Here is a 12,084-nt window from a genome sequence, read left to right on the forward strand (position 1 = left end):
AAAAAGATCACCAAAGATTAACATAATGCATTAAAAAATATTTAATACTTAATTAGATTAATTATTATTACCTTAATTAGATTAATTATTATTAGATTAATTATTATTAACACTTTATTAATAGATTGTTCTCTCGTATAAATTAATGTTGACAACAGTTTTTGTACAATAAGTTGAAAACTATTTTATTAAATGTAGTGCACTTAAATAAATCGCACTCACAACGATAAACATTTATATTTCACTATTATTTCAAAGTTTGCAAAAACTATCATTTATTTTTATGCATATAAAAAAAATCAATATTATATTATTTTATCATTAATACACATGCATATTAATATATTTAAATATTCCAACTTTTTGTACATGCATATGTATTAGTTTTATACTGCATATAAAAATATAGCAATAAGTAGAATGGAGTTAGCTGCCGACTGTCAGACAGTTTTTACCGAGCCACGCCAGGCGCAGTTTTCCGGGTAAAATGAATAACAAATGAGAACTTCCTACTGCTTAATGTTCGCAGCTTAATTAAACGGAAGAGGAAAAGAAAAGCCAAAGAAACTCGTCAGAGGGAAATTGGGTCGGTGGACGAGAGTGAGCTGAAAGCGACTAAGCGTTTGAAAATGGTAATCGTCGCAGTCGCTGTGTAGGTATACGGACCTGGAGAACATCTCGTGAAAAGGAGAGGCCGAAAGGGGCGAAAGGTCAAAGGCGAAACATGTTTAGGCAACGCCGCGTGTCAAAGGGGAAATTAGTTTTCGGATAAGAGGATCAAAAGAGGCGAACGTGTTGCTGTCAAAGTTAATATCACACTCGTTTGTGCGAGTATATTAGATTCCGACTATACAAAAGCTACAAGTATATTACCGGATAGGCAAACTACATACGCTCTTCCTTACGAACACTTACATGCCGTGCTTATAGTTTGCGGGAGGAAAACTACTACATCGTTTTGTTAATTGACGGAGTACGAATGTCTGCGGATTAATATTTCCTGAAATTACATCGTCGCGCGTGGCGTGTCATTCTCGAGGCTATTTTTCGCACACTCCGTTTTTAACCCTGGCACTCTCGCGCGTTCGTTAGTTTTGCACTGACATCCGCTTTTGAAAATTTCAACTTTTACTCTGTATCTATGAGAAGCGACGCGACGGAGAACAACGATGTGGCCGTACCGCGATGCAATTTTCTGCCTTGCGTTCACGACTCGACGATTGCGATCGTTCGAAATTCGTCTCTTTTTCGTCACAGAAACACAAGCCACCCTCGATCGAACGTTTCTCGATTCGTCCTCTGTGTTTTCGCCTCCGCGATCGTTATTGCGCCGGGCGTTTTCCAGATTTTATCTCGCCTCTCTCTCTCTCGGCGAAATTCAGTCGATTTGCATTCGATGATACGGGCAACCAGATAGTTGATTCGTTTTTAATTTGCAAAGTAGGAGCTTACGCGTGACAAATGACTGATGTTCTTTCTCACTTGAAATCTCGTTTTCGGTAAAGTAAAGTCTCTTACACGTGTTCTCGATGGCCTAAATGTGATAGCGCGTTGTCACGCGTACAAAATGCATTCGAACAGCTGCTTCTCGAATAAACTTACGCGGAGATAAATTGCACATTTTATCCTAAATTTTTTACATTACATTAGATTAGTGTATTTATATATGTATATTTGTTAATATGTGTGAATAAATTTAAGCAATTCCTTGCGGAGACATTTCTTTTTAAGCAAATCATAAAAAACCTTTGAAAAGCAGCTAACTGAATAAAGATTGTATTGTGTCAAATAAAAAAAAATATATATAATATAATATATAATAGTAAAAATATAAATAAAATATAAAAATATATATACCTACTATTTATATAAAAATATAAATAATAAAAAATACAAATAACGACGTAATAATAAAAATTCACATTTACTGAGTGGGTACCGATATTGAGAATAAATCACGCGCGAATGAGATACGTTAACGATACATTCCGCCTAAGTCTCTCATTTAATAAACCATTAACCATTTAGCCGTAATGATCGATAAGCGGGGCGTGACACTGCGGGGATTTGTACATGCAGAATTTGACCCTTATCGATGTGCACTGGTCGGCTATTTGAGAACGGTGTGTATACGAAATTCGATTCTTATCGTGTTCGATAGTAACTATCTGCGCGCAATCGGCCGAACCCCAGTTAATTCGATGATGCGTAATTACATATGGGGTTACATTGAGAACGATGATCAGCGCGAAAAGGGGCCGCGTTTGCCTTTGGAAATATGGGAGCGGATGCAAATTAATCACTTCCGAAACAAAATGTCGATGACGATAATAATATGCGTGACGTATTAATTGCTCAATGTTTGGGAAAATAATGTGCAATCATCGCGTCATGCGCTTTTACAACTTTCCAATTGGGTAACGATTAATTTATCGCGTGCCTGTGATTAATTATCCATCAAACTCTCTGTATAACGTAAAAATTGTCTCATGTAATTTTGTTACGAGGGTAAAAAGAAGCGTTTAAGAAAAATTTGAAAAATTTTTACCCTTTTAATTTAATAAAGCAATATTCAATTTTTAGTCGAATTTTGTGCCTTCCTTATACAGTGATCGAAATAAATAAATTCGTTGATTGTAAACGAAGAATATAAATAAATAAAAAGAAAAGGACTTATAATTTATGTAAAACGATCGTACGATAATATATATCATATTATATCTATCACGTAGATGTAAAAGCGAATATATAATATGAGCCAATTGAAATAATACATGATAACGCGGCATTATTCACAGCATAGCATGATATTCTGTACAGAAACAATTATTATCCGATTGACTTTCGTTTGAACGTTCGCAACCAATCGAGGATAATATGCATGTGACAGGTTTGACGTATAAAGAATACTTAATAATATCGCGCAATTAAGATCAGTGGATCAGTGGATCGACAAAAACGAGGACCGATATCCATAACAAGATTATTAATGCATGTCGTTAACATTAGTCCCGTAATTTTGTACACTCTATATCCACTTAATTTTTTTCTGCAATTTTCTTCCGTCTACCGTTTCCCTCCCTTACCCAACCAGAAGAATGACGACACTATTACGGAATGGCGTGAGTAATTTTCACAATAAGGTGTTGAATAACATGACACTTCACCTTTCCCCCTAATGTAGACGTTTCGTCGCGATAACCTTGATACATCTTATAATATATAAGAAGATTCTATCCCTTGCTACATCTAATCTGATATTTTTATTATTATATTAACAAGAAATTTATTTCTTATTTTATTGCAGTTATATTAGTCTGTAAATATAAATAACTTCATATTTCACACATTAGCATTTTTAATTAATAAAATTCTTTTTTTTATATTATTTTGATATTAATACTTATACTGGTATAAAATATAAAATATAAAATATAAAATATACAGGACAAAGACTAAAAATTCATTGATAAATTCGCAAACTTATGCTTATCGCAAGATATGTCCTTAACAAAGACCTTCATCACTGAAGGATGTCTAAAATGCGTCCCCGAGTCTGTTTTATCGTTCATGATCCGTTCGACGTAAATTGCCGACTTATATCCTAATGGGTTAATAAAATATTCAGTACAGGGGCGAATAAATCGCGTACGTGTGGATCGCGTTGTACTTGGCTCCCTCAGAAAGTATCCCACGGGTGCGCCCTCTCGTCCTACACTTCTACGTACGTAGGATTTGAATCCGATATTCCGCGAGCTTATCTTGGCCCCCATCCCAGCGGGCTCGATGAGCGCGCACGGTTATCCCGGGGGTTGGGAAAGGGAGGGGTAGTTCTGACGGGAAATTACCTCGAAAAATGTATCCCCAACCTCGCGCGAGAACGAGACTCGAATAGACAGATTGCTCCCGGAATCAGATTCGAGTCTCCTTTCTTTCCCGTCTTTGCCTTCCTACGCGCTCTCTCCTACGAACCACCCTCGCGTACTCGATAAGACTAATCTGCTAATCGATATACCTATCCGTGGTAGAATAACGAACCTAATTTTTCTTCGCGATTAAACTGAATCGGGATACGTCGGCCCGATTCTTCTTGCGCGATAACTCACTCGTCGCAAATAGAAAATCTCGAGTCTTGAGAGCGATGAGAGCATCGTCTCTTCTTGCGGGAGTAGTTATTTTTGTATGAAAGTTCTCGTTTTACGATGCGATATATCGCAAGAGCACGTGCGGTGGAAACGTAAAATATGAATTTCGTACACGTTTATGAAATTGAAACGCTTTGATTGTCGTCGAGAGATTCTTGTTATTTATTAAGTCGGATTTTACGATAATCTTGATGCTTTTAATTGTTTAAAATCGTATATTTTTCGCTCTCTTTCCTTTATTTCTATTACCTAGGGTTGTTTTATAGCCCTCTTTGAGACAGTTTCAACAATCGGAAGACGCAGACGTGGCATGGACCCGCATCCATTCAATCAGGTCCAACAAGGATATATAAGAGAAAGAGTGAACTTACGCGCAAAATCGAAAGCATAGTTCGGATATAAAAGACGTCCTTTTCTTTCCACTCTTTTTGTTCTACCCGCAGCTAAGATACGATAGGCTTTGTACAATCGATCTGTCTTCAATTTCTTAGGCTGATGGAAATGTTTGTGCCACTTTAATTCTTATATTGATTGCCAAAGTTGGTTTCCGTTTGTAATATGTAAAATTACTTAGATATTATTTAAGTCATTATGTGAAAAAGCAATCACACTTTCACTTATTTTGAAATGTTTTAATAATTAATTAATTTAAATAATCAATTAAAATTAATGTAAAATAAATGTAATATATAATTCTTTTCAATTTATCGTATTAAATCTAAAATTAATAATTTTTATCGTTAATGATAAAAGATTATATGTCACGGCACGATTCTGATCGATATTATATGTTAATTTAATCCGTATACAAAAAAATTTGAGCATTTAAACGAAATTCAGAAAGTAACGAGCGAACTGTACCATTCGCTTTTTAAGAAAATAAAAAAGTTCTCCATTTTTTGGTTTCCCTTACATCTTCCTAAGCAGCATTTTCATCCAGCTCCCTTTTTTCCTGACATTTCGACATACGAGCTTTCCACTCGGACTATTTGCTCTCGTAGCTCTTCGCCAACATCTCCCTTATAAGAAGCAGTTCTAATATTGCTCGTTCTATGTATATTGCATATATTCAATATTTAATAATATAATGAGATATTCTCCGATAATGAAATTTTTTCGAAAAACAAGAAAATATATTTTTCATGAAACATATAATCGTGATTTATTGTTTGAAAGAAATTGGAGATTTTCCTTTCGCGTCTGACATTTTTGCTACGTTCGTAGGAATCCCAAAAGCAATTCGATCAATAGTATCTAAAAGAAAAGAGTGAGAGAGAGGGAGCGCTTTTCCCAATGGATAAAGCTCTAACCTATCGAATATTATTCTTTTCGCGAAAATGATATCCGGATAGGACCGTACTGCCCTGCCAAAACTGCACATTATAAAGAAGCTACTTTGAAATAAACTTTATTTCATCGCCCGGGGATATTTTTCTATGAAGACGCCTCTTATACATAGAAGGAAATCGGCGGAATGAAAGGTGGGTACAAGCGAAGCCTTTCTTGTCTTTTCATTCGCCTAATGGATCGTATAAAGCACGCCGTTACCAAAGGTCGTTCCCTTTTGTCGAGATATCGATTTTATTGCGACCGGCTAAGTTTCGCGGAAGTTCGAGGTGGCTGCCGTGTAGCAGCGTGAAACGAACCGAAAATCGGGACGGCAGGGTTCGAGTCGGAGATGTCGGCAGCTTGGAAAAAGACTACTCGTCCCTTTTGAAACTGTTCAATAGTTCAACTAAATTAACTTACGGTTACGTGATCAAGCGTCCATAGGACGCGATGATGCTGCGAGCCACATTAAACGACTCATGACAAAAAAATTGAAGTTATTAATTTAATAAGCTAAATCATAGATAAAGATATCTCTTTTCATCACTCCGCCAAAAATAAATTAATTTACATGTAAAGCTATGAAAAAAAAGGATTGGTGCTCGGCGAGAAATGAAGAACCACTTAATTATGCAAATTTTCGTACACAAATAACACGCTTTCTTATGAAATTCCTAGATCACAAAAATAAATGATAATAATTATAATAGTATCCTTATACTCTGTATTTGCGTTAATATATAATTCGTGTCATTAGTGTATATTAAATTCCGATTATTTGAAGTCTTTTAAAATCGTCAAAACTTAAACCGAAATTCGACTAAATAAATCACTACGTTCATCCGATTTAATGACAGTCGAAATAAGTTTAGAAACGCAATTATGTAGTTAGCATCTTTGCGGCAGCAAACAGTGACCAACGAACTTTCATCGCTTCACGAAAATAAAAGAGAGAGAGAAAGAGGATGCAAGCATGACGCCATAAACATGCACCAAAGTACGCCAGACTGCGACGTAAATTTGTCACGCCACGACAAGAATCATTTAAAATTCAGTCAGAAACTCGCAGTCAACTAAATTTATTACGATTTTCTCGGACACGACTGCGCGCGTTGTGGCTTCTACAAGCATTGTTTCACAATCTTCTGTGAAATTGTCAAATCTAGAATGGTCGACTAAATTCTATTATAACGAATATGCATATATAAGAGATAAATAATAGCGTTAGGGACATTTTATCCCTTTACTTTAATCTCCATATTTCTCGTATTTCTCTCTTATATTTCCATTTCTGAAATTATTTCTGCAAACTCAGTCATGTATCGATGTTAATAAATTTATTGATCTTTGCACGTATAGAATATTGTTATTAAATTATTAATAATATCAATTATAATAATGCACGGGGAGATATTATGATACCGATATTGACTAATTTCACTGCGTACGATGTGCAGCTGCACGAGAAAAGTTATAGTGAATGTAATAGATATGATATTACTTCGATGAAATGTCAAACTCTTGAACGATATCTATCTGCAGATTCAAGATATATATGATATATACATACATATGATGAGTTCACATATAATATTTGACGTATATATATTACTTCTTAATATCGATCGGTAAACATATTGCACATATAATCGAACATACACGATCCAAAGAGCACGCGAGTTTTCATTATGGAAGATCCGTCATATCCAAAAAACATCAAAAAGAACGATACTAAAATCTAATACAAAATTAACAGATTTCTGTAATTCTGTACATCTTTTACTTTTTACGCTCTCAATAATGAAGATATTTTTTAGTATATTAATACAATTTGTTACTTCTTAAATTTTTTTAAAAATATTTTTTGAGATATCTATTATATAGACGTATTAAAGAAATGTAGATATTTTTCTTTGTAATAAAGATTAAAAAGTTAGGTTGTGCGGAGATCGCATCATTGAAAACTACAGTGAAAAAAACACGAACAGTGATCTGTAAAAATTTGAACCAATTTTTTTATGCTAAAATACTGCTTCCCGCTGATACACGATAAAAAACAGACTTTTATTTTACTGTAAATGTTCAGACGTTGGATGCGTTGAACTTTATTCGATATTTCTATTGCATATGTATTTTGCTATATACGTCTGTTTGATATACTATTTAAAAAAGATATTTTTCGAATAAATCTGACATGTTGATGTGAAAGAAAAGCCTCTTTCGTACTTCCGTCATTTTTGTTGTACGATATAAATCGAGATCGTATATATTGACCTTATTACGGTTCTGCGTGGACAATGGACGTAGTTTAAAGTGTATTATACAATATGTTGAAACATAACGGATAAAGTTTCCGCCCGTATTCCACGTATGAGCCGCGTATTATCGGTTGAATAATTCAGTCCATTTCAATGTTTCACGGTGACATAAAAGGACGTAGTTATGGAAATGAGCGCATTGAAATTTCACGGGAATCCGATTATTGCCTCGAATTCGACGATATACGTGTCGTTACTTTACGGATAGCACTGAAAAATATTATGCGCCGTTTCACGTGCATTGTATATTTATCTTCGAGATTTTGTCCGACGAAATTTTCGTCGCGGCCCGTTTAATTTAACCAATTAAGCGGCCAAGAAATTTTCAGCCAGAAATTCGTGGAAAATTTATCGCGATGTTTTATGTTATTGCATATACGTTTATTCGTTCGCACAAATTCTGTTTTTCTTTATCATTTGCACGGTCTTCGTTATCTACAAGGTAATTTATCTGCAAGATAATTTCAAACTTGCAGTGTTATAATTTTGTTTAAATGTATGATAATAAAAGTAATTATTTGATAAAGCTTTTTCACGTCTCTCTTTTTTCTTTTTCATTAATGGATAGATATCCTGTTCAATATTCCATCGAAATATTGCGCATCATGGCTTATAAGTTGTCGTTTGTTGTTAGTTTCTTGCATATTTTCACATAAAAACAGGAATTGCCGTGGTCGGGAGTGGAAACTAACCGCCATAAATCATTTCTTGACACGTTTATGCCAGTCGCGTGCGACGGGTTTGCCACATTACACTCAACTTCTCAACTTATATAAATTTCATCCCGAAGCTGCGTTTCGGAGTCTCTGCCGAGAGGAAAGTGTCAAGTAATAACGCGGGAGACATTTCCGGATTAAAAGCTGCCATTTTCGTCGTGTCAAATACTTTTTTCGAATTTTCTTGTTATACATTAGATATCGTTTCAAAATGAATACTTCCTCATGTGAAATTCAGAGATTTTTATTATGTAAATTGAATCAAATTCTCTTAAGATTAAAACTTTATCAATTATATGTAATAAATTATATGTAATAAATTATATGTAATAGCTGCTTTAATTAATCGCGAATATTATTATGTCTCATATGTAAAAAAAAGTTTTCAAACTTTATTGGTAATAGAGATCATTTTTCTCTCTTTTTTGTAAACGACGTTTCAATATATGTATATGTATATAATTACGTCAGCACGATTATATTCCATTAATTTTACGCATATCGAGTTTTACTTTTTGACGCTATTTGAAACAATTATTATCTTATATACGGTTGCTGCGTTCGCGTTTATGGAAATGTAAAATAATTTACGATAGAAATCAAAAGCTCGACTTTCTCATAAATTTATTGAACATCATGCCCGACGATCAAATTACTCTCAGGACCGGCTAGCAGAATTCAATTTTACGCCGCATTACTCCCGCGAAAATCTCTCAATTTTCAGCTGTGTGCGCGGCAGATCGTGGAACAAACAATATTAATCGCGGTTCGAAAAGAAGACTGCGCGTGTTAATTTGTCAAGTGTATCTCTCGTGTGGCATCTGCATGTTTCCCTCTCGTCAGACTCGTCTCGAATTTTAAGCAAGGTATAAAATCGCGACGGAAACAGCCTTCAGAAAATCTTATGCCACTCGTCAAAGAAACGAGTTGCGTAGAGCAAACTACTAATGTTTTATGTATACACGGACCTTATTCAACGACGTGGACGTATATCGCAGACGTTGATTTCGTCATAAATATTTAATGAGCAGCTCTCGTAACGAAGCTTCTCGTTGTCCGACAGGTACTCGGTTTTTTTTTTCTGGACACGCCAATTAAGAAATATAAATAATGGAGATGCCAATAGAGCCCCCCGTCCGTAGATTTACCTACGAACGAATTTGCAACTCTTCTACCATTTACCGACTCTCGACAATATTTACCAATCAATTATTCAGATTTTTCGGGGCTCTCAGACGCTCATAATTCGTTCCGATTGCGGTGCATATGGAAAATTTCATAAATTGTTAATATTAATTATTCGTTGCTTTGATTTCAATTATACATCCGATTCCCAACGCGATAAAACACATAATGAGAAAAAGTAATTGGCGCAAAAGTTAATTCTGATTTATGATGTTTTCAAGCGCACGAATAAAATCATAAAATGTTGACATTCTTCATAAGATTACATTCATTAAATATTATAAATCAATGTAATACATTTCATCAAACGTAATAATTAATTTGTATTCCGTTTTCATTAACTGCTCGGGCGCTCGCGATGCTTCAAAGCACATGGGTCATAAATGGTTATTAACTTTGCGTTATTACTTTTGCAGTAGTATCAGCATAATTAAATATGGTTACGTGCGAACGCGCGCGCTCGCACGAGCCATCAAGAAAGTTAATTTAAAAAATAATTCTCGGCTTTGCGCGCCCGTAAACAGAGAGAAATCCCTATTTTATTTTATCAAAGGTAAATCAATTTGCATTTAAATTAAACTCCCCGCGAGAAGGATGGTTCAAGTACAAACGGCGGATAAAAGCGAAAGAGAGATAATGGAAATCGCTTCTTATAAGGCCCGAATCGTGTAAATACTCTACGTCACGTCGTTTTCGCACTTCGTTCTTTCTTTAAGCTTTCCATCGAAATCAGTTCAATTTATCGCGAGTGAGTATATACGTGCCGGTAAATTGAGCAATTTTTCTATGAGAATAATACATTTAATCTCTCGGATATATATCGCTGTACCTAATGCGATATTTAAGAATAAAATTTGATATATACGAGCATTTATTGGTGTACGTTCGAATAACAAACGAAATGGCAAGCTCTGCTGGCCGGGCTAGTAAGAAGCACTTAGATCAGAACGTGTTCCTATTTCGTAATGCCAGTGGAATTGTACCTACCCATCCTGCCTCTCTGTCCGTCCTCGTCTTCCTCCCTCGATAGTACTATCCGCACTGACGGTAACTTGCGCAGTGACATTAAATCGACCTTACACGCCCGCTATTCATTTAGCAATCGTCCCGTGTGTAGAAAAAAAAGGGGGAAAAGTCGGCGGAAGTTTTTGCGAAAATACGCATTGTTCTTATTGAAAATTTGGCTACATTTTCCCCAAAAAGAAATATCACGAGAGAAATATCCTCGTAATTCAATTTACGCGCGCGGTTTTTAAGTATTCGCCGACATAAAAATGCTCTCTATGCATTCCAACGTCCCAGATGAAAACGAAAATAAAATCTCTTTCAAACTTTTGCGCGAAGGCAAATAATTTACTCGTTCATGTTTGCATTTAAAATGTCAATCTATTACGGTGTGCGGTTTTTTGTATGAGAAATAGGGGAAATTCTTTGCATGAAAAAATTAACTGTGAGCGGCAAATCGCTCGAAAGGAGAATTATTAGCCTGGTTGGCTCAAAGTGCGATAACGCAAAAACAGTTTGCTAAGTGAAATATATAGTATGATGTTAGATATTGTACTCACTGCATATGTAAGGTCGCGATCGACTTGTCCGAGAAGAGGACGACCGGCCGGTCGAAGCGCTGGTTACGACCGCAGACTCGAGCGCTGCCCTCGAGCTGTAGCCAGCCACCCTCGCATCTGCAACAAAAAGACGAAACCCCTGAGTAACTGGCCATTACTCTCGAGCGCGCAAATTGCTATTATCTTTCGTGCCATTCACTGATTAGTTTCGGTAATTTTCGATCCGACCCGTCTCGTCGTGTCGCGCCAAGTGAGAACAATTCAATGGAATTTGAGTGATGCGAATAGTATTTTTTGTTTTGTTCAATTTAAAAAAAATATTGCACATTTTTTGCTGTGAAATCAGATAAGTAAGAATTTTCCACTGCTATTCTCGTGCTGAAAATATATATTTAAATTACGTCTGGGTAATGTTCTCTTGTCAAGTCAGAAATACGTTTCCTCTAATTTTTTCGCATATTAAAATTTTATGTCGTTAGCTCCGGAAATCCACAGACTCTTTCTCAGTTTTTTCTAAAATGGAGAAAAGGAAGGATTTTCATTCTGAGATCGTTTACTTTACAAAACTGTATCTATAGCTTAACTTTGGAGATACGTGCCTCGCATTGGATTTTATCCTCCGCGATGTTAAGACCTGTATCTGCCGTTCCAGATTGAATTTTGGTAGGAATCGTATTTTGAATCCAATATGCGCGAAGTTTAATGTTAACTAAGTTCCATACCACGTACAAAGTACGAGTTTCACTTTGCTTAAATTAGATTGTGTAAAGTAAAATCGAATCAAGATTCTGTAGGAGGGATAGACAATTGTAATTTTAATGCAAAA

At 35.5% G+C, this 12,084-nt stretch overlaps 1 protein-coding gene across 9 annotated transcripts in view; it reads right to left on the reverse strand.

The window, feature by feature from the left end:
• The window catches only part of LOC145937976 (uncharacterized), a 215,482-nt gene that overhangs the window by 89,882 nt on the left and 113,516 nt on the right, over positions 1–12,084 (reverse strand). For all 9 annotated transcript variants that reach the window (XM_083041327.1, XM_083041324.1, XM_083041322.1 and 6 more), the window contains one exon: positions 11,259–11,375. In XM_083041327.1, coding sequence (XP_082897453.1) covers positions 11,259–11,375 — 117 coding nt within the window. The remainder of the gene's footprint in view (positions 1–11,258; positions 11,376–12,084) is intronic.

The sequence above is a fragment of the Prenolepis imparis genome, unplaced genomic scaffold (genome assembly GCF_030444845.1).
Source record: "Prenolepis imparis isolate NDT839.2.m4 unplaced genomic scaffold, iyPreImpa1.0 SCAF_6, whole genome shotgun sequence".
Classification (NCBI taxonomy): domain Eukaryota; kingdom Metazoa; phylum Arthropoda; class Insecta; order Hymenoptera; family Formicidae; genus Prenolepis; species Prenolepis imparis.